This window comes from Sapajus apella, unplaced genomic scaffold, assembly GCF_009761245.1.
Source record: "Sapajus apella isolate SASKATOON/1434 unplaced genomic scaffold, GSC_monkey_1.0 scaffold54, whole genome shotgun sequence".
Lineage (NCBI taxonomy): Eukaryota > Metazoa > Chordata > Mammalia > Primates > Cebidae > Sapajus > Sapajus apella.
In genome coordinates this window covers 6,874,348-6,901,960 of record NW_022436994.1, presented here as the reverse complement: position 1 = coordinate 6,901,960, position 27,613 = coordinate 6,874,348, and the positions used below count along the sequence as shown (strand labels likewise).

Below are 27,613 nucleotides of genomic sequence, written 5' to 3'. Positions count from 1 at the left end.
TTTTGTTCATACATTGTTTATTCAAACCTTTCCTACTTTTTAAATCGTTATTTATTTATTATTTAGTTTATAATTTTCCTATATATACAGAATACAAAGTCTTTATTAGACATACGCTTTGTGAATATTTCCTCTCACTCTCTGGATTGTCTTTTCATTCTTCTGAACAAAGTAATCCAGGAGCAGAATTTTAATTTTGATGATGTCTTGTTTATCTTTTTGTTTTTTTAATAGATCCTGCTTTTGGTGTCGTAGCTAAGAAATCTTTGCTAACTCACGAGTTTGCAAAGATTTTTACCTATATTTTTTTTCCATAAATTTAATAGATTTATGTCCTAAATTTAGGTCTATAATTGATTTTGTGCTAATTTTTGTATGTGGTGTAGGCATATACTGAAGTTTATTATGATTACTTTTGTAATCAGAATGGGGACCTGTTGCTCCAGAAAAATTACTTATAAAGGTTGTTCTTTCTCCATTGAGTTACTTTTGTACGTTTGTCAAAAAGTAGTTGTATAAATATATGGGTCTTTTTCTGGTCTCTCCATTTTATCCCAGGGATCTATGTGTATATCTTTATACCAATATTGACTACCTTGGTTATCATAACTTTTATAGTAAGGCTTAAATTCAGGTAGTATTAGAACTTTAACTTTTTTTTTTTAAATTGTTTTTAGCTATTCTAGGTCATTTGCCTTTCCATATGAATTTTAAAATCTGCTTGTCGATTCCTCAAAATTTTGCTGGAATTTTAACTACGGTTGAATTGAATCAATAGATGAATTAAGGGAGAACTAACTTTTAAATTATTTTCAGTGTTCTAGCTCATGGTATATAACTCCATTTATTTTGTCTTCTTTGTTTTTCCTTAACAAATCCTTGTAGTTTTCATTGTAAAAATCTTTCACGTCTTTTGTCAGATTTATCCCTATGAATTTAATACTTTCAATGCTTTTATAAATGGTTTGGTTCTTAAAAATTTCAATCTTCAGTAATTTGTTTCTCATATAAATGCATATATAAATATATATTTCATTTTTGTGTATTCATCTTGTATTCTGCAAACTAGCTAAATTTTCTTTTTAGTTTTTTATAGATTTCATCAGATTATCTCTAAATCATGTTATCTGTGAATAAAGATGGTTCAATTGTTTTTGTGTGTCTTTTATTTGCTTTATTCATTATTATTATACTGGCTATAACCTCTAGTACAAAATGGAATAGAAATGATGAAAAGTAACATCTTTGGCTTTTCCTTGATCCTGGAAGAGGAGCATTTAATCTTTGGCAATTGAGTATAATGTTAGCTATAGGTTTTCATAGATACCTCTAACTGGGTTAAGGAAGTTTTCTTTTATTTCTAGTTTGGCGAAAGTTTTAAATCAGGAATAGATGTCAGATTTGTCAAATACTTTTCTGCATCTATTGAGATGATTTTTCTTTTTAATTTTTTGAATTTAGTTTTTCTTTTAAATTTTAGTCATATAGTAAATTGCATTGATTGTTTTAAATGTTCAATTAACCTTGCATAACTGAGATAAGCTCCACTTGATCAAGATATATTGCCTTTTTGTTTGTTACTAGATTTAATTTTTTAAAATTTTGTTTAATGTTTTGCATCAGTTTTTATGAAGGACAGTGGTCTTTAGTAGTGTTTTCTTAATTTGTTTTTGTCTTCTATTGAGAGGTGATCATAACCTCATAGAATGAGTTCAGAAATGTTCTCTTATTTTCAATTTTCTGGAAGAATTTGCATTGGATGGGTATTATTTCTCAGTTAAATGGTTGGTAGAATTCACTAACGAAGCCATCTAGGCTTTTGGGGTTCTTTATTAGAAGATATTTAATTACAAATTAAAATCAATTGATTAAAATTCAATTTTAAAAATGGGTTAGGGCTATTCAAGTTGTTCAATTCATTATCATAAGGGTTTTTTTTTTTTAAAAACTGTTCTTTTATTATTCTCTTATTTGTGTAGAATCTGTGGTAAAAACACCATTCTCATAGTTGATATTTGTAATTTGTGCCTCTTTTTCTTGATCACTCTGCCTAGAGGATTATCAGTCTTATTATTGATCTTCTCAAACAACCAGCCTTTGATTTCATTCATTTTTCTCGAATGTTTTTATTTTTATTTCCTTGATTTCCACTCTTCTTTCTTTATTCTACTCAGTTTTGGTTTAATTGACTCATCTAATTTCTTTACATGGAAGTTGAGATTATCAATTTAAGACTATTTTCTTTTCCAATGTAGGAGCTTAGTGGTGTACATTTTCCCCTAAATACTTTTTTTTAGAGGCATCCCACAAATACTCAAATGTTGTACTTTCATTTTCATTCAATTCAGAGTACTTTCTATGTTTCCTTTTGATTTCTTTTTTAATCTATGAGTTGTTTAGAAGCGATATTTTTCAAATATTTGGGATTTTCAAGACATGTTTTTGTTATTGATTTCCAATTTAATTTCATTTTAGTCATTGAACATTCTTGGTATGCCTTTAATCCTGTGAAGTTTATTGGGACTTGTTTTATGGCCGGGAACATGATCTACCTCGATAAATGCTCCATATGCACTGGAGAAGAATATACATTATGTTGTCTTTGGGTGGCATTTTTTTTATAAACAGCAATTACATCAAGTTGTTTAATAGTGTTCAAATCTTCTGTATCCTTACTGCTATTTTGTCTTGAGCAGTATTGAAATCTCTTGATTCTGATTGTACATCTATCTGTTTCTTCTTAGATTTTTGTTAGTTTTTGTTTCATGTGTTGTGAAGCTCTGTTGTAATGTTCACAAACATTTAGAATTAATTATATGTTCTTGACTGATACTTTTATCATCATGAAATAATGATTATGTTATCCGCTGAAATCTTTGTCTGATAGCTTTCTTTTGATTAGTGTTAGAGTGATATGCCTTTTCCATCCTTTTACTTGTAACTTGTTTATGTCCTTATGTTTCAAGTGTATTTCTTACATGTAGCGTACAATTGGATCTTGTTTTATTCAATCTTACAAATTTTGCATTTTTGGAGCATGTAAATTATATATTAGGTTGGTGCAAAAGTAATTGCTTTTAAATAAATTTGCCATAGTTTTAAAGGCAAAAACTGCAATTACTTTTGCATCAACCTAATAGTATAAACTAAATAGCATAAACTGATTAATGTTCCTTTCTGCTAGGTCTACCATTGCTGTCATTTTTGATTGATTAGTTTTTCTCTTCATTATGGGCCATACTTTTCTGCCTCTTCATATGTCTAGTAGTTTTTTATTGGATTCCAAATATTACAAATTTCAGCCTTGTTTTTTGCTAATTATTTTTGCATGCCTATAAATAATCTTTAAACAAATTGCTTGAAGTAACTTGATTCTTTAGGATCTTGTTTTTAAGATTTGTTAGGCAGGGCTGGCAAAATGCTCAGTCTGATTGTAAATACTTCCCACTCCTGAAGTAAGACCTCTTTTTTGTACTGTATTCAATGACTAATGAATTGTTGCTTATTTCAATCTGGCTGATTGAAACAGAGTATATTCCTGGCCCTGACCACCAGACACTTACCAGGCACCCCTACCACACTGGGCTAATTTTTTGTATTTTTAGTAGAGACGGGGTTTCACCATGTTGGCCAGGCTAGTCTGGAACTCCTGGCCTCAGGTGATCCACCTGCCTCAGCCTCCCAAAGTGCTGGCATTACAGGCGTGAGCTACCATGCCCAGCCACTTTTAATTCTTTTGGGTAGGCTTTTCCATGGTCTCAGGTAGTTTCCTCAAGTGCATGTGTTGATTATTACTCACTTGCATAGTAGAGAGAAACACACTGTCAGTTTCCTTGTCTTGTGCAGCCTTCTCTGGTACTCCATCCTGTGGTTTCTAGCTGTTTTTCAGAGGCTAAGCTTTTTCCCATCTTAGCATTTCTACTGGGCTCTGGCTCAGTTTCTCCTTCTTGTGCCATGGCCTGGACTCTGTCTTAAACCTGCGAGTGGGGATAATCATGGGTCTTGCCCCATTGTTTACTATCTTTCATGGTTCGGTGTCTTACATTGCTCAGTGGTCAGTGATTGGTTCATCTTGTCAGGAAGCACAAGTCAAATTGGAAAGATTCCTAATCGTCCTTATTTTTCTTTTTTTCACATTTTCCACCATATTAGGTGAACTACTTTAGCATTTTTCACTTTATTAGATTTGTGTGTTATACCCAGCTTATAATTAATGCAGGAAATGTCTTTTTATTTAGCTTTTTCTGAGGAATCTCCTTGTTATGAAGAAAACATGGATTGGAAAATCATCAGTGATAATTATTTTCAATTTTTGAATAACTTATTCTATTCTCCAATAAATTCTATATCTAGGTAAGTTATCAGAATTTAACTTTCAGGTCTTGATTTAATTATCATCAGAAGATAATCAAAACCTAACTACAGAATGTGCACTCTTTAAAATTTACAAGCCTGATTTAGGTACTGACACAATCTTTCATATGAGTTGTTGAATAAATATTTCTTTAATAGAATATGTGAGTCAAGTTTCAAGATGTTTAATAGAATGTATGACTCAATGGATTTTGAAAGGAAATACAGATTGCAGTGAGAAGGTTTTCCTTCAATAATAACATGATTTATAATAGATGCTCCAAAAGTAAAGTATTTGTTTTTGAAAAATCATCTAGTTACCTAGAGTTTAGACAGGAAATCAATACTATAGATTCTGGTAGTTTCAGAGACTCTTGGGAGAGAGAAGTGGTCTTTGGAATTAAATTTTTCTGACTATTTTCTACTCTCCTGTTTCAGTCCACATATTGAAATACGGATTTTTATGTATGGTTATGAATAGTGTGTTCAGTTTAAAGGTACATTCTATTATTTGTGTGGTGTGTTGGAACATGATGGGAGACTATAGCACTAACTCTCAAACTTGAGAATGGATTAAATCTGTGAAGACTGCTAAAAATTTTAATGCCTGCACCTTGCCCCAGACGTATGAAATCTTACTCTGTGTAAAGGACTCAGGTTTCTATGTATTTCACACATTCTATAGGTGGTTTTGGTGCATACCAAAGTTTGACAACCATTCTTCTATATCTGTCTAGAATGGAGATTAGTCATTCATATGGGACTTCTTAAGCCCAACTATTAGTAGGAACAAGGAAAGGACAAGGGGATGGACCCTCTGGAGAATCAGTTCCTTGCACATATCAGATTTTTAATTCTTTCCTAAAAGCCTCAAAAATTTAATAGCTCTGGAAACACAGCACAAAACTAGTCTGTATGTGCACAATAACACATTTAATTTTATATTTGTAGAGCCATAGCAGTTGGCAGTGTCTTTCATGATAGGTATTAGATAATTAGATGTTGATTTAATGAATGAAATATTATTGAACATTAAGTGCAATTTATATTAAGAAAGTTGAACTTGAAATGAGAAAACCTGGGTCTTGTGCTAGCCATGCCACATAATAACAGCTGAATCTGCCAGTTGAAAAAATAAAGTTTCTTTTTTCATGAAATGAAAATAATGATGTATACTCAAAAGGCTGTTGTAGGAATGAACTAAGATTGTGGTTGTGAAAGTGCTTTATAAACTGTAAAGTAATATTAAAATATGCGGCAATAATACTATCAGTAGTACTACTTTTACTTCAATTCGTTATTCTGTTGCTACTCCATAACCTCTCGGTTTCCAATACAAGTAAAGATAGTTTTATATTCTCCTCTATCAAGGCACAATGACTTGGATAGTAATCATGCATTTCTTTCTAGGCAGGGCTGGATTTAGGCAAGGTTTATGCTGAATTCTTAATAAAACTTTCCCTTTCCCTATGGGATTTTTCCCCCCAGGAATTATTTCAAAGCAGCCATTCTGTCCTAAAAATAACAACGAACTAAATTAAGCCTATATTTTTGTGTGGTGTGCTCAGGTCTCAGCTATCAGAGAGGAAAACAGCATTCTTGCCTTTGATAGGTCTTTTATCTGCCCTATGTCAGAGAATGTGTTACACAACAGGAGCACAGGGTTAAAAAACTTGGGAAGTAATTTATCCTTTGAGGCATTAATAGCCAGTAAAGGTAAAAAATTTTTTTACCCACAATTCTGAACTCTTACAAAGTCTGAAGATAGATGCTTTTTTTTAATGGTTGACATCAGAACTCATTCAGCAGAGATTTAGCATGAATTGATGTGAAGCAGTTTCAAGTGTATTATCCTACACTGTGAGATCATTCACAGGTATCACTCCTGAAGTGGTAATATGTTGATGATCCGGGCTGCCCCAGCCCTTACTGAGATGCATGAATAGATATCTGATATCTGTAGCATGCTATGTTTTTAAAGGATGAACGTCCTGAATTTTGAAACACATATAACCCCAAGAATGTCAAAAGTGGACTTGTAACTTCTGAGTTAGTAGAAGTTAGTTCTGCAAGTGTGGATTTCTATTATAATAGGGGACATACAGTGTCTGAGTTGCTCTTCTGAGAACTCTGTATTTTAAAATTAAACACCTGGAGATAAATTACCCCATATATAATAATGAGTTTATAACAGTAGGACGTATACAGTAATGTTGAAAGAACACTGGAATTGCCTTCCAGGAAAGGGAATCCCCACACCTTCCTTAAGCCATACAGGCATGGTTTCTAATGCATTCCACTATTTGTGCTACCTTTATAGGCCAAGACATTTTGAGATGGAATTAAATCCTAAGATTCTTCTGTCATAAACAGCAAATTTATCTTTAATAATCATACATATTATTGTTACATATGCCAGAAGAAAATAATTGAGAATGCATTCTTTTTGGTGGTAGGAAATATTTTAAGCTAAATGTATACAACTTCATTGTGGATTTTTAAAACACTTTCAAATGCTCACATTAGTTTAATTTCTGTTGGGAAACATATTGTCTATTAAATGTTTCATTTATGTTTTACTATCAATAAATGAGTATTAACTTGGAAACCTGATAAATCGAATTTATTTTTCTATCTAATACTAAAATAATGCTATTAATATTACAGGGCTTTAAATTTCACAAAGCACCTTCTAATGATGGAAAAGTTGCATACCCTTGAGGATGAACAAATGAACCTTCTTTTATCATTTGTGGAATTTTTTGAGAAATTATTGTTGCCTAATCTTTTTGACTCCTCCATCGTTCCCAATTTCCATAACCTCCCATCTCTCACAGAAGATATTCTGAATATAAGTTATCTGTGGACAAATCATTTAAAAAGTATAGAGAGAGACCCATCTGCCAATGATGCTCAGAAACTCTTGGAATTTGGCAAAGAAGTGATTGGGAAAATGCAAACTCTCGAAAGTCACTGGATAAGGAAGGAATCAAAAAATCTTTTAAGATTCATGGAATTAATACTTTTTGAAATTGATCCCGAATTATTAGAATTATGGCTCTATGGCATTTCAAAAGAAAAAAGAGATAAATTGGAAAACTTGTTTACACTTTTAAATTTTTCTGTCCCAGAAAATGAGATTCTGACTACAAGTTTTAACTTTTCCCAGTTGTTTCATTCAGATTGGCCTAAGTCACCAGCTATGAACATAGATTTTGTATATTTAAGTGAGACTGTAATAAATAGTCTCTCTGAATTTGGATTTTTGGGGCATGAACAGTTCTCAGAAGCTTTGAACACAGTCTATGCTATGAAAAATGCATCTGATCTTTTCTCAGCCCTTTCTGAACCTCAAAAACAAGAAGTTGATAAACTATTGACTCACATATACCTAAATGTCTTCAAGGACAAGGATTCAGCTTTACTTCTGCAAATTTATTCTTCATTTTACCAATATATTTATGAATTCTTGAATATTCAGAGTAGAGGTTCTTTGCTAACTTTCCTTACACAAATCTCAAAACACATTTTGGATATCATAAAACAATTTAATTTCCAAAACATCAGTAAAGCATTTACATTTTTATTTAAGACAGCAGAGGTTCTTGAGGGAATTTCTAATGCATCTTATTGTCAGCAATTGCTTTCAATTTTTAACTTTTTGGAGCTTCAAGCCCGATCCTTCATGTCTACAGAGGGCCAGGAACTTGAAGTGATCCACACTACTTTGACAGGCCTCAAACAGCTGTTCATAATTGATGAAGATTTTCGTATTTCTTTATTTCAATATATGAGCCAATTCTTCAACAGTTCAGTAGAAGCCCTATTGGATAATGAATGCTTCATTTCGGACAATAGACCCATTTCTTCTATGAATTATTCAAGAAGTGAAGAGTCTTCATTTGTTCTTCCATTGGCACAACTTTTTTCAAACCTCTCAGCAAATGTCAGTGCATTCAACAAGTTTGTATCCATTCACTGTACCATTTCATGGCTTCAAATGTGGACTGAAATCTTGGAAAGCGTATCTCAGTTATTAAAGTTTGACATGAATGTTTTCATGTCTCTTCATGATTGGTTCACTCCACTTTTGGATGAATTGGAAAATGATGTGAAAGTCTCTAAAAGCTGTCAGGGAATATTTCCCATCCATAATGTTGCTAGACTCATACTAAATTTGTTTAAAAATGTAACTCAAGCCAATGACTTCCATGATTGGAAGGACTTCCTGGATCTCAGGGATTTTTTGGTAGCTTTAGGCAATGCATTAGTTTCAGTAAAAAAACTTAACTTGGAGCAAGTGGAGAAATTCCTTTTCACCATGGAAACTGCCCTGCATCAGTTGAAGACATTTCCATTAAACACAAGTACAAGCAGAGAGTTTTTAAATTATCTGCTCGAAGTTTTCATTGAGCTTAGCAATATCTCAGAATATATAGATAGAAATACAGGTTGGATAAATCACTTTCTTTCAAATAATCTCACAAATTATGAAGAAAAATTAGAATATATCATCACTGAGCTAAGGGAAGCAATATTATTTCTTAGAAATGTATCACATGATCGAGATTTGTTTTCTTGTGCTGACATTTTCCAAAGTGTTACTGAGTTTATTTTAGAAGATGGCTCTTTATACATAAATACCTCACAGAGAATGTTACATATTCTGGCCATGTTAAATTCCACATTTTCCTCTGAGAACACAATTAGCAGGCTGAAAGGATGCATTGTGTGGATAGATGTCATAAAACATTTGTATTTGGTGTCTAACACAAGTTTTTCACAAGGCTATCTTCAAAATACTTTGGAGAATTTCAGAGACGTGGAAAACAAAATGAACTCTATATTGAAAATTGTAACTTGGGTGTTAAATATAAAAAAACCTCTTTGTTCATCAAATGACTCAAATATAAATTGTGTAAACATTTACTTGAAAGATGTAACTGACTTTCTAAATATTGTACTTACTACAGTCTTTAAAAAAGAGAAGATACCTAAATTTGAGATTTTATTAGCTCTTTTAAATGATTCCACAAAGCAAGTAAGTATGAGTATCAATAACTTAACAACAGACTTTGATTTTGCATCTCAATCTAATTGGAAATATTTTACTGAATTTATTCTAAGACCAATAGAAATGCCAGATGAAATTCCTAATCAGTTTCAAAATATTTGGCTGCATTTAATAACACTGGGGACAGAATTTCAGAAGCTTGTAAAAGGTATTTACTCTAACATTCTGGAAAACAATTCCTCTTCTAAAACTGAAAACTTGTTAAACATATTTGCTACCAGTCCAAAAGAAAAAGATGTAAACAGAATAGGCAATTCTATTTATCACTTAGCTAGTTACCTTGCCTTCAACTTATCTCATGACCTCCACAATTCACCAAAAATAATTTCACCTGAAATAATGAAAGCTATGGGTCTTGGTATTCAACTGATGAGGGATGTGTTCAACTCCTTGATGCCTGCAGTTCGTCACACTAGTCCACAAAATGGAAGTTATATGCAAATTTTGAAGAAGGTAACTTTTGTCATGCATACTCTTAAGAAGACGGACATAGACCTTTTAGTGGATCAGCTTCAACAAATTAGTGCAAGCCTAATAGATTTCTTTAAGAATGTCAGTAGTGCGGGAACTGACAAATTAGGGGTCAACTTGCTTGTTGGCTTGATAGAAAAATTTATAGACAGCTCGCATTCTTGGAATGTTAATCATCTGCTGCAGCTCTCACGCCTGCTTCCTAAAGATGATGTGGATGCTGTGGTAAATGTGTACTACATGCTTCCTCAGGCTGTAAAGCTCCTGCAGGGAGTACTTGGTAAAAACATCACTGAAGGCCTCAAGGATGTCTACAGCTTCACACTCCTTCATGGCTTAACCATTTCAAACATCACCAAGGAAGACTTTGCAATTGTGATAAAAATTCTTTTGGATATTATTGAATTATTATCAGATAAGCCAGATATTATTTCAGAGGCTTTAACTTGTTTTCCTGTGGTTTGGTGCTGGAATCATACAAATTCTGTATTTCAGCAGAATTCACAGGTAGACCCCTGCAATGTCCAGGGGCTCCTGTCTTCTTCCTTTTATGGCAAAGTGGCTAGTATACTTGATCATCTCCACCTGTCTCCCCAAGGTGAAGATTCACCATGTTCAAATGAAAACTCCCAAATGGAAATAACTAGGAAAGTGATCTGTGTAATTCATGAATTAGTGGACTGGAATTCTTTTCTTCTGGAGCTCTCTGAAGTCTTCCATGCTAACATTTCTCTTGTGAAAGCTGTGCAGAAATTTTGGCATAAGATATTACCATTTGTCCCACTTTCAATAAATCAGACTATGAGAAACATCTCTGAACTTTGTCCTGGTGGTCCCATAAAGCAAGTTGCTTTGCAAATCATAGAAAAACTTAAAAATGTCAACTTCACAAAAGTTACATCAGGTGAAAATATTCTTGACAAACTAGCTAGTTTAGACAAGATCCTTAACATTAATGAAGATACAGAGACATCTGTTCAGAATATTATTTCCTCAAATTTGGAAAGGACAATACAGTTGATTTCTGAAGATTGGAGCCTAGAAAAAAGTACTCATGATCTATTTTCTTTATTCATGATGTTTCTGAATGCAAATCTCACAGGTAGCAGCTTAGAAGCATTATCAAGTTTTATTGAAAAAAGTGAAACAACTTACAACTTTGAAGAACTATGGCCTGAGTTTCAACAAACCATGAAAGATCTAACCCAAGATTTTAGAGTCAGACACCTGCTCTCTGAAATGAACAAAGAAATCAAAAGTATAAATTCAGTGGCTGTTCAAAACATAACTTTGCAACTTGCCCATTTCCTGGAAATTTTGGATTTACCATCATTGAAGACATTAGAAATTATTGAAGATTTTCTATTGGTCACAAAAAACTGGCTTCAGGAATATGCAAATGAGGATTACTCCAGAATGATAGAAACATTATTCATTTCTATAGCCAATGAGAGTTCAATTAAAGATATAGCTTTGCTAACCAAAGCTATTACTACTTTTTTGGGCTCTTTAAAAAATATTTCTAGAGAAGGCAATTTTGATGTTGCCTTTCTTACTCATCTTCTAAACCAAGAACAACTGACTAATTTCTCTGTTGTTCAGTTGCTTTTTGAAAACATCGTAATTAGTTCAATCAATAGCATAGCTGGGAACTCTCGAGAAGCAGCTTGGAACTTAAGTGATACTGACCTTCAGATAATGAATTTCATTAACCTTATCTTGAACCATATGCAGTCAGAAACAAGTAGGAAAACAGTTTTCCCTCTGAGAAGCATAGTAGATTTCATGGAACAGCTTTTGAAAACATTCTTCTCCCTTTTGCCAAAGAAAGATTCTGAGAATAAAATATCTCTTCTGCTGAAAGATTTCCACAGAGATGTTATTGCAGAGATGAGGTAAGCCTACTTTTGCTTTGTGTAGTATATGCAGTTATGATATATCTCAAACTACTTTATTTTCTGGAATATAGACATGTTAATAACAGTATTTGTATCTAATACCTTTGAAAGATCTTTGATGTAAATTTGTCTTAATATTTTATAAAAATGTCAAGGTTAAATAATTTTGATTACTGTCATCTAACTAGTAAACTTAAAAGCCCAGCCTATGGTAATTAATCACATATTATTATTCTTACATTTTTAGATTATGAAAACACTTATAAATCCTATTTTATATGGATCTGAAAAATTAGTTTTTATACCTGTACATGTATATACAGCATTGCCATAATTTGAATTGCTATACTATCACCAACTAGGGGCTTATATATTCTCAACCCAATAAATCTACTGTGATATTTGCATTTAGAGACATAAAAATGGATAGTCACATTATCTTTTTTTCATATATCTTTAAAAATCTCATTTAAAGTTTGCCAGTGAAAAGGCTGGAGGGAAATTTCAATTATTCCGTGATGTCTGCTTCAGTCAAGCTTCAATCAGAGTAACAACAGCCATCAAAGAATTTAATCCAAGGAGACTGGCTTGCACAATTTTGGGGGCTGGCTAAACAAGCCTGCAATCAGTAGGGCCGACTTCCAGGAAGGGAGGGCCGCGGTAGGCAGGGACACTGTGGGCATGAGTGGAAGCCCCTTGTCCTCAGGTGGTCAGGAAGGAAGACCAGGGGAAGGGAGAGCTACTGACTATGAATATCCAACTGTGATTTTGTGCCTCTAAGTTAGAGAGGTCCTATGCCCTCTTTTAGAGTTTTCCTGGCCCACTCAGAATGATATCCTTTCTGACTAATTTAAAATGAACTGATCAGGGACTCTAACTCCATCTGCAAAATCTCTTTATAGCAACACCTAGATTAGTGTTCAATTGAGTAGATGGAAGAAGATGTATTTATATTACAAAATGGCTATAACTACCATCTATCCTCCATCTCTCATGAGGGAATCTCCCCTGTAGCCCACCCAGATGAGAAACATACAAGAAAGGGACTTTGAGGGCTGTTATTCAGCCTAGTTACATTGATACATTGGTCTAAGTAACTTCCTAGTACTTCTAAAGCTCAGAAAAATATAAATATGCTAACCATTTTTCAGAGACTTATTTCTTACATCAAAAATTACTTTCTAGTCATTTTACCTTTTTTCCTAAGTAAAAGCCATTTTAACCTTTTCGTAAGTAAAAGTATGTGGCTTTTTAAGTTGCTACATTCAAAAAACTAATAGAATTTGTTCATGAAATTCTTCACCCTTTTCATTATTTGGGAACAAAATACTGAGTTTCATCTGAAATTATTTTAGCATGTCATCTTTTGCTCAGTATTATCCTCTCATGATGCTATTATAAAATAAATAAAATTATAAAAATCACTATATACTTTAATATTTCCACTGCTGATGTATTAAACATAAAATTAAAAGAGTATATATATATATATTTACAGTTTTGTCCCCAGAGATAAAATTCTAGAAATTCTGAAACTGGATCAATTTCTTACCCTGATGAAAGAAGACAGATTGATGAACACTTTTTCAAGTTTAAAGGAGACTATATATCACCTAATAAAAAGTTCATTTATATTAGACAATGGAGAATTTTATTTTGATAGTCATCAAGGACTGAAGTTTATGCAACATTTATTTAATACCCTTCTCAGGGAAACTTCAATTAAAAATAAGATTGAAAATAATATAGACTTTTTCACAGTGATGAGTCAGTTGTTTTTCCACATGAATAAGTCTGAGGACCTGTTCAGACTCAATCAAGATCTTAAGTCAGCTCTTCACCTTGTAAGAGAATGTTCAACAGAGATGGCAAGACTTCTGGATACAATTCTAAACTCTCCTAATAAGGACTTCTATGCCTTTTATCCTACCCTCCAAGAAGTTATACTTGCTAATCTAACGGATTTGCTTTTCTTTATAAATAATTCATTCCCTTTAAGAAACAGAGCAACATTAGAAATTACTAAGAGATTACTTGGTGCTATTTCAAGAGCTGGTGAAGAAAGTCGTGTCCCAGAACCCCTCTTAGAAATGTCTGGGACTCTGGTCATGCTGTTGAATGACAGTGCTGACCTGAGAGATCATGCCACATCAGTGGACTCCATTGTGAAACTTCTTAAGCTGGCCAAGAAAGTTTCGGGGAGGATGGCCACAGTTTTTAAAAGTCATTTTATCTCCAATACCACGGACATGATGACATTCTTTGACGCTCTCTATTTCATCATGCAACAAAGTGTTCAACATCTTGTGAAAGAAGTAGCTACTTTGAAAAAAATTGATCATTTCACATTTGAAAAGATACAAGATTTGTTGGTGCCATTTCTTGACTTGGCCTTTGAAATGATTGGGGTCAAACCTAATATATCACCGAACTCTGATATTTTCAGTATGTCACCTAGCATACTCTCATATATGAACCAGTCTAAGGACCTTTCTGATATTTTGGAAGAAATTGCTGAATTTTTAATAACTGTGAAAGTCAACTTGGAAGATGTGAAGAGTCTTGTGGTAGCATTTAACAATGAGACTCAAACATTTTCTTTGGATTCTATCAACTTAATAGAAGAAATTCTGGGTTGCTTAGTTCCTATAAATAACTTCACCAACCAAATGGACTTCTTGTACTCGAATCCAATTTCTACTCATAGTGGCCCTCAAGATATGAAATGGGAAATAATTCATGAAGTGATCCCTTTTTTGGATGAAATATTATCACAAAACAGTACAGAAATAGGGTCTTGCTTGAAAATGGTGATCAGTCTTACCTTAGAAGCTCTTTGGAAAAACTTAAAGAAGGATAATTGGAACATTTCTAATCTGTTGATGACATTTACTCAGCATCCAAATAACCTTTTGAAAACCATAGAAACAGTATTAGAGGCCTCCAGTGAAATTAAAAGTGACTGTCAAGGTGATTTGAGTAAAAGTTTATATTTTGATAAACCTTTGATTCAGAATATAACTCATCATCAACTTGAAAAAGCAATCCATAATGTTTTAAGTAGAATAGGTCTCTGGAGGAGAGGACTTGTGTTAAACAACTCTGAATGGACAACTTCCACGAGAACTTTGTTTCAGCCACTTTTTGAGATTTTTATTAAAACAACCACCGGAAAGAATGTCACAGCAGAAAAAGAAGAGAGAACCAAGAAAAAGATGATTGACTTTCCTTATAGTTTCAAACCACTTTCCTGTTTTGAGAAATACCTGAGAGGATTATTTGTATTGACTAAATACTGGCAGCAAATCCCACTGACAGACCAAAGGTAATAAAAAGTCTAATTCACTTTGTTTTTTTTCCTACTGCAGTAACTATAAAGTAGAACCATGCAGGAATTACATTGAACAAGTGTAAGTAGTTCTTGACTTCAACTTTCTTTACACTCTGAAGTTGGCTTCAACATTGAGCAATTCAGGTCCAGTCATTCTTATCACAATTTGACTCATTATTTGACATTCAAATATAATTAGAATTTATTCAAAAATATTTTAGGAGTAAGTTATTTTATTCTCAGAAGTAAAAACCTCTTAATTCTATTCACTTGTCCCAAGACTAGCTGTATAAACAAGTTTTCTATTCATTTCCTCTGGCAGCCAAGGGTCCTATGATTCAGTGTATATGCAGGAACACGAAGCTGCTTGTTTCACAGAATATTATGCTTCCAGTTGTAGCTAACCACAGGAAAGGGCCAGGCAGCTGCTGGCTTCTACCCTCTTTCCATTCTGCTAGACCTCACTTGGTTGATCCACTTCCAAGCCCTCCCATCCCTGAATGTTGTCAATGGAAACCTGTTCTTAAAAGCTCCAGTCTTGCTAGCTGTCATGCCCTGGAAGCAGTCTGTTGCCTTAAGTTGGAGACCCTGTGCCTCTTGGTGTGCAGAGTCCTTGAGATGCTGCAACTGTCCCTACCTAGCCTTTCTGTGGGTGACAATACTGTTAGGGTGGTCCCTGGTCTCTGTTTCTCCCTGCCTCCCTCTGAGTGTCACATGGAGCTTGGAGATGCCATGTCAACCTGGTTCCTTTGCCAGGCAAGCTGACTTACTTTCCATTGGTTCTGTTACTACAGAGCTATGTCTTGAATCCAATCACGTTTCATGAGTTGGAAAGATGTCTTTACTTGGTGAAACAGGTAGCTGTTGGCACAAGTAACTATTGCTACCTTGGAATTTGACTGCTAGTTTTCAGAGCATCCTGCCTCATCTCCCCCTTGGTTCTGATCCCAAACTATATTCTGTTTGACTTTAGGGCTCTGATCCCCCAACTATACCGTGCTTGACTTTAGTGCTCTGCTCTGAATTTTCTTTTGAGGTGCGGTGGTCCTGGCAATCCCATTCTCCACCAATCTCAGATTTTATTTGAAATTTTTCAGTTATAGGCCGGGCATGGTGGCTCACGCCTATAATCTCAGCACTTGGGAGGTCAAGGTGGGTGGATCAGGAGGTCAAGAGATCGAGACCATCCTGGTCAACAAGGTGAAACCCCGTCTCTACTAAAAAAAAAAATACAAAAATTAGCTGGGCATGGTGGTGTGCACCTGTAGTCCCAGCTACTCGGGAGGCTGAGGCAGGAGAATTGCTGAACCCAGGAGGCAGAGGTTGCGGTGATCCGAGATCGTGCCATTGCCCTCCAGCCTGGGTAACAAGAGCGAAACTCCGAAACTCTGTCTCAAAAAAAAAAAAAATCCACAGAGAGAGTTTACACGTTAGCTCTGCATACTGTCATGTTTTGACACCCTTTCAACCTTTACCTTTGCATTTCAAAAGAATGGATCAAAATAAGAAAGAAAAGCAAACATTAAGCTTACTGGCCACAAAATTGATGCTTTGAACTAATTCAGGAGACTTAAAGTTTTCTGAAGGTCCAGACTGTGTTATCTGTGTTTTTTAATGTTCCTAATGAAGAAAATATGATTATGCAGAGAGGACGGTTCTTATATGTGTGTTATGACTTAGCCTACACTGTATAAATGCACATGGGTTGCACATTTTTACCCTTTCATGCCATTATGCATTTTTTTTCTAAGTGTTTTTGAGATGTGTAAAGTTTTCCAGCAGCCTGTGAAGCCCTCAGAAGCCATGGAGATGCTGCAGAAAGTGAAGATGATGGTCGTGCGTGTGCTCACCATTGTTGCAGGTGGGCTGCTCATATAACAAGTGCTCCACAATTGCCCTGTGCCAGTTTTCGGATCTCAGGTATCAGAGAGATGAGCATACTGCACTTGAGCTTCTTTTAGAACAAAACACAGCTTTCTTAGGCTGGCTACTAGGCCTTGAGGGATCTGCCCCTCCCAACCTCATTCCCACCCCTGGGTCTTGGCTCCAGCCAAATTGAACAGCCCCTTCCTGCCCCTTTGCTGGGTTTTCTGGTCTCTGTGTCTTTGCTCATGGAATGTACTTCTTGTCTCCTTGACCTAAACTGCAGCCATACTTTGTAGCCTAAAGCTGGGCATATCTTGTCCAGAAGTGTTCCCCTATCTCCTTTTCTGGCAAAGACCTTGAGGAGACTAATCACATGCAGTACGGTACTTTCTTCTTTCTTACATCTCCTCCCTCTGCTACAGTCAATGTTTTTTGAAGATAGAAACTGTGTCATTAACTTCTGTGTGCATTTCTTGATGGGTGCTGTGTAGTCCCTGCAGCACTGAATGCCCTGCAGCCGTGGCACTTACTGCTTGTATCATAGTTTTTTGTATCTCCTTTTCCTGCTGCAGTCTGTAAGCTCACTGGGAACAGGATCAGTCTCTTGTTAAATTCTGTGTCTCCATAACACTCAACATAGTGTCCAGCCATGGGGACTATATTGTAAATGGATTAATTCATCTGCTGAGATGATACTTGCCAAATCCATTCCTGCACATTTCAGTGCAACTCCTTTTAATGCCACTGCTGAAGGAGAGTCCCATGAGCCGCCTTAGAGGGTTACTAGGTGATCCTAGGGCTTTTCTGAAAATGTGAGCATTAGATTTCAGAGCACACTTGAGTCCATGGAATAGACCACATTTGTTTAAGTAATTCACAGGTGCACAGAGTTGCTCCTCTGGCCCAATCTCCTGAGCAGGGCTGCCCAGAGCCCTCTCAGTGGGCTTTCAGGCCTGAGTGCTCCAACTTAGCTGATGGCAGTGGGTTTTGGCAAGATGAATCCAATCCCAGAAGAGGAGGGGCAGCGAGGAGAAATGGGGAAGCCAAGGGTGGCTCTGATCAGAGCAAGAGGAAAGGAGAAAAGTGAGAGATCATCTGAGTGGGGCTTACCTCCAGATCCTGTGTGAGCTCCACTGTGGCTGGCCCCGGACTCCCTGCCCCTTGGCTCATCTGATCCACATGTTCGTTCTTCTACCTTCTGATTTACTCTTGGATTATTTTTATTTAGATTACTAGCAGGTTGTTATATTATGATTGTAGATTAAGTGTTGTTTCCTCTGGAAAGTTTTCCTTGACCTACTCTGCCTGGGCTCACATGGCCTTAGCCCACTGTTATGGCTCTTACCACTGTGTGCTGTCCTGATGATGAACATGTGTCTCTTCTACAGCGTGAGGACCTGAAGACTGTGCCTGTCTATTGATCACTGTAGACCTGGCACATGGGGATTAGAACATGGGAGATGCGGGTGGATATTTGTTGAATGAATGAATAAATGCCAGGAGCCCTTCTATACTTATGTCATGGTTCACGAGAATTCCAAAATGTGAAATCTATTCATGTGGGAGTGCTCAGCAGTGAGAGGTACTGGGCTGTCGGCAAGCTCTGGGCCTATTTTGTACGACTGAGCAAACCTTGGGGGCCTGGGGTGGATGTTGTAGAGAGAAGACTTTGGTTTACCAAGGAGGGGGCACAGTGGACGTACTCCCAACATCCACTGTCAGAGAGGAAGGGCCACTGGCCCCGGGATGGTTAACTGGTGGGTGTGGGCCACTGAGTCTGTGAGGCAGGAGTATGGACCAGCATCTATTGGGGAGCAAAATGGAGGAGAAGTGAGCCTTGGGCAGAACCAGCATGTCAAATTTACTTTTCAAAAGCAACTCAAAGAAGATAAATTCTGATACTGGTAAGTGCTAGAAAGAAGCTTAAGTATTGCCAGGAGGGTGAGAGTGAGGGGTGGAGAAGAGAAGGCCTTGGGGGTGCAACTCTGGGTGGGGACATTTCAGGTGAGACTTGCATGGTGAGAATGTGTGTCTGCCATGTTTACTGTTACATCTCCCCAGGGTTTAGAAAACATCCTGACATAGACATAGGCATTCAATCAATATGTGTAGAAGGACTGGATAGGTCAATGCATGAGGGCTGGCACCGGGTTGGGCACTTGTCACTGCTTGAGTTCTTCTACACAACCGCTGATGGGCTTCAGGCTAGTGTGCTGGGGGTCGTGGTCTGCAGGCTGTCTCCTTGCTATTGTGATGGGCCACTGAGGGTTATGCACCGTCATGTCTGGTAAGGCTTTATTGCCCCAGATGTCTTCAAGGGCAGAGTCAAACACGACTGTTACCACAAGTGATGTCGTGAGAAGTGGTGTAATCGAAGAAGCAGGCACTTTGATATTGAACAGGCTGAGTTTCTCGATTCACACTGAGTGACATGGGGTAATTACTGAATCTCTGTGAGCCTTGAACAAAAAATGGGGTAACCCCTATTTTAACCTATTTGAGAGGATTAAATAAAATGAGTCACTTCCATGGGGCCTTGCCCTTAGGAGACTCCCTGCACATGCTAGTTTCCCAGCCCTGCAAATTGAAGATGCATCTCCCCGCACACCACTGGGAAAACTACTTCTCAGCTTACAAAGCTAGTGTATAAGTAAAAATTGGTAATTTAGGAACTGTCTATCACAGGGTTAGCTCTAGTCTGCTCACTCACCTCCTTTTTGTAATACAAATGGTTATTTGAACCAAAGAATTGATTGCTCATTTGGCCTAAGAAACATGGAAAAGGAGTAAGAAACAGAGGAAGAAGTGGGACAAGCCTGATTTAAAAATGAAACCCCAGCTGCTGTGTAGGGGTTTTGCATGAGTTTTTTTCTTTTAAGATAATCTGTATTTCCAATTCGATGTTATGAACATTGGTGATTAGGAATATTGCTTTGTGTTGTCAGATAGAAAGCAGTAAAGCATTAACAGTGTGAGTATAAATTAGGATGGTCAGTACATGATTTCAGCATGTGGAAGTGTGCTCAGGCAAAAGTCAAACCAAACTTCTTCCTTGTTCTTGAATGCCTATCTGGCACATTGAATTTAGCTATGTTTGAAGACATAATTATTTTGACATTTCACAGTCAGCTAACGTAATGGTTTTTAAATGAATTAAACATTCATTAATGCATGAATTTATATTTATTTTGCGATTCCGTATGGCAGCTGCTAAATTAATATAGCATACTTGAGATCACATTAGTAACAGAAAATTAATTTTTAATTTTTATATTTCATTTCGAGGAAACGCAAGCACAACTAACATTTAAACTGCTACCCCACTGTCCTTATTGAACTGTTACTCCATCCTGTAGAATTGGAGGGCAGTGACAGATCCCATAAAGCTGGAGGGGTGGGGTGGAATTGACCAAAATGAGCAAATAGCTCCTCCCCTCCTGCCATATGAAGGGAAGAACAGTCAGATCTGTTATTATTTTTGTTGTTGAAAATGCTCTAGATTTTTGGCATGTCACAGAGTTGAGTTCCGTATCTCCAGGAGGAAAGTTGTCCCTTTTTTTTTCCTCCTGATCTAATGCTTTAAAGAATACCAAGCACAATTGCAGGAGAGTTCATGCAGCAGAAGGAACCTCAGTGGGCAGCTACTTTAATCTTCTAGTTTCCCTAAGTGACGAATTGAGGCCCAGAGAGTGAGGGAGTTTCCCAGGGTTTCAGAGTGAAGAAGTCAGAGCCCATTTTCAGTTGAAGAGACCCGAGGGGGTCCATGGGGCTGGAAGGAGGAAAGGGAAGGAGTTCTCAGAGTGCTGACAGACCTGGAAAGCCTGAGTGGGTCTGAAAATGTCCTCAGAGTCACACAGAGGGGCCATAGCAGGTAGGAAGGGCTGGAGCCAGGGATCTGAAGAGGCAGTGAGAGGTGGAGAAAGGGTACCTGGGGAAGTTAGAGGAGCCAAGGCTCAAAACCAGCTCTTGTTAGTGTGAAGACAGTGGTCAAGTGTCCTTGAGGGGGGTGCCTTTGAGAGCAGGCCTCAAGACGTGTCAGCTGTGAGACAGATGGAGACCAGATGGCCTGACAGCCCAGAGCTATGTCCCATGATCATATCATCCCTGACCTAACCTTGCAGGAATGCTGGGCACGGTCACTGTCTACTCCACGTTGTCATTTTACATTGAGGAAGCAAGGGGCCGACACAGCTCACAGCTTGCCTAATGCTACATGTTATGTCAGCTTTTTCAGGGTGCATCCTCTGCTCTTTTAGGTTTGAACATCGTAACTTATAATACATTATCGTGTCTTCCCCAAAGCAGAGGATACATTTATGCTTAAAGATAAGTGCTGTCGTGTTTAACAACACTTCACTACCTTCATTTCAAATTTTAATAAGAGATTACCTAAGAGAAACATTTTACATTTTCTATAATAAAGGTACTTATCTTCAAAATTGGTAAAAGGAGATTAATGAGCAAAGAAAAACAAATAAGGCTTCCAGGTGGGTTGCACGACTATGGGTATATGGTATCTACTCCGCATTTTACATGACTGAAAACTGTTTTATTAATTAATACATTTTATATTTTACAGTAGTTTTACATTCAGAGCAACCTTGAATGGAAGGTGCAGGGATTTCCCACATAATCCCTTCCCCACCATAGCTTCCCTTATGATCAATATTCCCCACAGAGTGGCACATTTGTTATAATTGATGAACCCACACTGACACAGCATCATTCTGAGTCCACAGTATGGGGTTCTTTCTTGGTGTTGTGCATTCTATGGGCTATGACAAGCATGTAATGACATGTATTCACCGTTATAGTATCACACATAGGGTTTTACTGCCTGAAAAACCCTCTGTGCTTTGCCCATTCATCCCTCCCTCCCCTCTAGCCCCTGGCCACCACTGATCTTTTCACTGTTTCCACAGTTTTGTCTTTTCCAGTACATCATGATTTAATATGTAGTTGAAATTATATAATATGTAGCCTTTGCAGATGGGCTTCTTTCACTTAGTAATATGCCAGAAATGTTTTTCTAAAGGACTTTTGAGAAACAATTTAAGAGTCAGGATAACATTTTTTTCTAATTAAAAAATATTTTATTTCTTATAAAAATGTATTTTATTTTTTGTCATGAACAAGCATCTAGGAGGTACAAAGCCCTGTGCTAGGTGCACAATGACAGGAAGGCAGTAATAAGAAAAGTCCCTCATGGCGGGTCTTGTGCAGATGGATTTATTCGGCAGTGGGCAACCACGTAGGGAGGTGAGCACACAGGCATCTGCGCAGCAGGAAGCAGAGGGACTCTGCTCAGCCTGGGAAAGGTGGGTGTGTGGAGGCAGAGCTCTAAAAGATAGGTAGGTTCAGGAAGAGAGAAGTGGTGCCTTGTATCTGATGGCCTTGAGGAGACAGGAGGGTTACAGGGCATGAATGCAGAGAGGTGGAGGCACCTGAGGCTGTGGAAAGAATTTGGAAGCAGCATGTAGCCTTTGGTCAGATTTCTGTAATGGGGGATCTCCTTTGAGGAAGAGCCTGGTGGCCCAGAGCATAAGGCAGATTGGAAGGGTGAGGTGGAGTGGGACTGTTAAGAGCACAGCAGTTTCCTGGGCGTGATCTGTGGGTGCTGGACAGAGGCACGGATGGAGAGCCATTGGGGAGGTCACGCTGAGCAGATGGGAAGGTTGGTTGGCTGTGAGGACCAGGGAGAGGAGAGTCATGACTGACTTCCAGGAAGTGACTTGAGAGGTGTGGGGCATGGAGAAGACCACAGATAAACAGTGTACTATTCATCCTTCAAACTGGGGCACTGTTCATAACCACCTAAGAACAGTAGGTGGAAAGCAAGTCTGTCCTGGGCAAACTGGGGTGAATGGGTACCCCACCTATAGGGGATACAAGGAAAGGAGCCAGTGGGGAGGTAGAGGAAATTAATTTCTACAAAATCAATTAGGCCTAGAAAAACAAAATCTTTATTTTATTAAATTTGGAACTCAGGCACAGCTTTGCCCTCATCATCTGAATGTTCATCTTGATGATTTAAGAAATGTTTAAGAATTTGTATCATTTTGAATCTTTAAAATGTGATCTTGTGAGAGTAGCTAGTTCAGGAGAGGCCTGTCTGCTAATTACTTCTCTGTGTGTTTCCTCTGGCAGAAAACCCTTCCTGGACCAAGGACATTTTGTGTGCTACTCTGAGCTGCAAGCAAGGTGGGATAAGGCGTCTCATTTTATCTGCCATACAAGGAGTCACTTTGGCGCAGGGCCATTTCCAGGTTTGTGCCTTTTATATTTCAGAGAATTTCACGTTCATCACTATTAGTCCTTACAAGGCAGTCAAGTTATTGAAAGCTTGCGGCTTTGTTCTTATAACCACAGCAATGGTGTCACACACAGTCTTGTTGGAAGTTGGGGGTGCAGAATGACAGCTCATTCCTCCCTCTTGGCCTCTCCCGGTGGTGTGCTGGGGTTGAGTGGCACTGTGTTGTGAGAGTTGATTGATAAATTTTCAGGAATTTTGCAAGCTGGTTGTTAAAACATAGATATCATCGTTATAAATAAATTATATAAACTTATGATGAAATAAATCATGTTAGAAACACAGCAGTAATTACGCAGGATTCATCACTTCCTATTTATTTTAGTATGTTTTACTGTTATCTGTCTTCCTGCGATGATTTGCTCCTGTTGTATCCACATGGTGGAAATACCATGTGGTCTTGTGCTAAGTGCAGCCCTTCCCAGCTCTATGTTTAGCCATGTTATGGTGGCAAGTTGAACTAGGCTATGTGGGAGCATTTGCACCATGGAAATTGGCAAATGCTACAAATCAGATTTTTTTTTTTTTCTGGAGTGTTAGTTTCTAAATATTTACCAGCCCAGCACTGGCTCTAACTAATTGAATACACTGGCTAGTACCAAAAATTGATGGCTAAGTGGGAGCCAGCATAGCAGTTTTCTTTTTGTTAAATTGGACACATGCCCAGTAGGCTCCCATGCAGAGTCTCTAACTACAGCTGAGTCAGAGAATGTGACTCTTATTTGAAGCCCACTCCTTTATCCTGGAATTAAACACCCCTGGGCCCATGGACAGGCCTGATCTCCCTCAGCAGCTTGGACAATGGTGTCTTTCCAATAATGCAGCAAAGACCTGTGTTTCTTCTAGGTCTGGTTCTGAATGTTGTTTCTTGCTTTTGTGATGCGTATGTCTGTAAGCATGGGATTATCACAGAAAGCACAGAAACCGATGATGCCTGAGAGAGATGAGAGATAGTCATGCCAGACTCCCACAGCATGGCAAGGGTGTAGAATGCCATGCCTTGGAGAAGTGTCAGGAAGGAGTGAGAGCTGCTGATCCCTAGTCAATGTCTTGTGGCCGTTGGAGGAATGATGCATGTCAGCTGAAAGCCCTGAGCAGTCCCTAGTGATGACTGACTTTACAGCCCCAATAGTTTGTCATACTCATATGGATTTATTTAGAACATCAAATTCTTATTTCCAGGCTGTGCAGATCTTTTTCAGGTATTAAATGCGGATACAGAAAAAAAAAAAAGCCTCACAGACAATTTTTTTTTTTTTTTTTGAGATGGAGTCTCGCACTGTTGCCCGGGCTGGAGTGCAATGGTGCAGTCTCAGCTCATTGCAACCTCTGCTCCTGGGTTTAAGCAATTATCCTGCCTTGGCCTCCCGAGTAGCTGGGATTACAGGTGCCCGCCACCATGCCCTGATAATTTTTTGTATTTTTAATAGAGATGGGGCTTCACTATATTGGCCAGGCTGGTCTCAAACTCCTGAAATCATGATCCGCCCGCCTCAGTCTCCCAAAGTGCTGGGATTACAGGCATGAACAACTGTGCCCAGCCCCTTGCAGAAAATTTTTTAGTGCTGAGTGAAGGTTATAATAATAGAATAGTCAAGAGACTCCAGCTTTTAAAGCAGTAGACTCAAAGACCGTATTTATAGTTCACATTGTTATGTGATTGTCGACAAGTCTGTCTGGTAACAGTTGAGTTACTTTTGATAAAAAGCAGAAGTGCCTGTCTTTAATGACAAAAATAGTATGTTGCTTATCTCAAGATGCAAAGCTTTTAGGATGGGTCTGTGGTTCCAGGGCTTCAAGTATGTGAGACTTTTATAAATACAAATCTTTTTCAGGCTGTGGGATATGAAGTGCCCAACAGGTAGGCAAAGAGCACCATGGCATTTGCTCGTTTTCAATATCTATGTATGTATGTAAAATAAATATTTTAACATACAGTTTTCGCAGTAGCAACATGGAATAACCATTGAAAGAGAACGTTTTAGCTGATTGAATTGACATGACAAAAGTTCAGGGCTGTCAACTCCTTACCCTCTTCCACACTCTTTGTTCCAAACAGTAGAAAGTGGTAATAAGGAGATGAATGGGCAGCAGAAATTAAATTTCAAAAATGACAGCAAGTGCCCACTGTCTCTCCTGGGATACACCAAGTTGGAGAATGCAGGTGGAATTTCAGGTTGGGTGGGGGCTTCCTACTGCCTCTCCAGATCTAGACCTTTGGGTCTGCCTGCGTACACTTATCCACTGTTTATTGATTCCAGGCCTGATCTAGCCATAGAAGAAGAGTCTGATAGGTGCTGCCTTTTCCATGGGGTGCTTTTACCCAGTTCCAACAGTATAGGCTGCTAAATGTCAATCTCTACCTTTGTGCTCGATGTTTCTCCTTACCTGGAGCCTGGAACACCTGTGCTGAAGAAATTTGGAATTTTTCTTCTAGCAGTCCTTCCTACTGGGGTAGAAAGTGCACTTTTCTACTTTATAATCCCCTCTATGTCAAAATTATTATTTTGTTAAATTTAAGCATAACATTCACAGCAGGAATATTATAAATGCGTTGAATGAAAATTAATTTGCATGCAGTTACAAATTATGAACTAGACGTTTTTTGCTATGAGGGAATACTCCATGGCAGAGCCCCCGTGCAATGGGTTTAATTCGATCTATGTTCTCAGGAGTGAGTTGGCCTCTAAGGGAATACTCGCTTATGCCTATTGTTCTGACCTAGTTGTATCTGTGCATTGGTGTGCTACAAAAAGGGATCTCTTTGGAGGAAAGAGAATATCGAGCCTGTGAAATGCTTGGTGAAAGAACTGGGGAAGATTAGAGCTTCATGCTCAGAAAAAAAAAAAGCAGAGTGTGAAAGTCCAAGGGCTTCTATGACTGTTATTAGAAATGTAAATATAGCCTGGAGTTTTGAGACTGGAGCTAGGCATCTCTCTGCCTTGCAGATGCTCTGCCTGAGTTTGCTGCCATCCTTTTCCTTTTCCTTTCTGCTTTGCTGTGGCTACATTCAGACAATAATTGCGGTCTGTGCACATGAGGGAAAGGCTGGAGGAGGGCGGTGTCTCCTCCGATAGAGCAGGCAGCGGAAACTTAAGTGAAGAAAGAAGTGTGTACCCTTGAGTCCTGCCACATGACAGAAAATGGAGAGACTGGCTTGAGCTGACCACTCCCTGTGAGACCCCTTCAGGTGTTACCCACACAATACATGGGTTCCGTTGCTTGGCGGGTACCAACCCAATGACCACAACCAAGGAGGATTTAGTAATGGGATTTTATTACTTGTAACGAGTAAGGAGAACACCAGGGATGGTTCCCAAAGTAGTGCCTCGAAGCTGGGGACTGGGTGAGGCTTTATAAACAGTGTAATGAGGATCTGATTGACCGGATCCTGCCGTGGGTGATGTCAGAGCTCAGTCCAGTTGGATCCTGGATCCTGCCATGCAGTGTCCGCTTCTTAATTCAGTCTGAGCACTCGGCCTCCCTCTGTGGTTGCACACTGGTTCATTGGGGCATGCTGGGGTTATGTGATCCAAGGGTCCATGGCAACTGAAAAATAACTCACAACTTTGTTATGTAAAAGTTGAACCAGATTGGCCTGGTGTGGCTAACAAAGACAGCAGACACCCTCCAACTGCCCAGCCCCTCAACCTCCACATGCGGAGTCTTACTCCTCACCTGTGGCGTCTCAGCCTGGCATTGACACAGACTCATCCACGCCTATCCCCACGTCACTCAGCTCCTGCGACCTTCCCTGGTCTCCTCCTGCATCCTCGGCCAACTGTCTCTATCTCCACGCCTGGCTCCTCTATGTGGCAGAAGGACCCAGGCTGTCTCCAGGCCTTTTCTCTTCTCAGTCTATGCTCACATGCTAGGAAATCTTATCCAGATTCCTTTGCAACCTAGAAATCTTAACTACTTCCTGACAACTCCCAAATTTCCTTCTCCAGCCAACACTTCCCCTGACCTTCATCCTCATGTGTTAAGTTGTGTCCCCGCTCAGATGTCAAACAGGCCCCTCAACTGTACTCATCTGAAAAAAAAAAAAAAAAAAAAAACCTTTTCGTCTTTCTGTGTAATTTTTCCCTTCCCTGGTGTTCTGTCCCTCCAATGCCAGGGACAATAACCTTGGCATACTTGTTTAGTCTTTTTTATTTTTTTCTGTTAGAAAACTCTCCCTTCTACCTTCCAAATGTTTCCATGATCTGGCCATGTTCCACCACCTCCCCAGCACCTCCCAGATCCAAGCCAGCTCTCCCTTCCTCCTCCCCTTGCCTCGATCCCCAACGCAGTTGCCAGAGTGATCCTTC

At 38.2% G+C, this 27,613-nt stretch overlaps 1 protein-coding gene across 1 annotated transcript in view; it reads left to right on the top strand.

Annotated features, from left to right (window-relative positions):
- ABCA13 (ATP binding cassette subfamily A member 13) overlaps positions 1–27,613 on the top strand; it is a 424,450-nt gene that overhangs the window by 78,734 nt on the left and 318,103 nt on the right. The window contains 5 exon segments of the mRNA XM_032244250.1: positions 4,239–4,353; positions 7,021–11,793; positions 13,295–15,121; positions 16,879–16,988; positions 23,141–23,259. Coding sequence (XP_032100141.1) covers positions 4,239–4,353; positions 7,021–11,793; positions 13,295–15,121; positions 16,879–16,988; positions 23,141–23,259 — 6,944 coding nt within the window.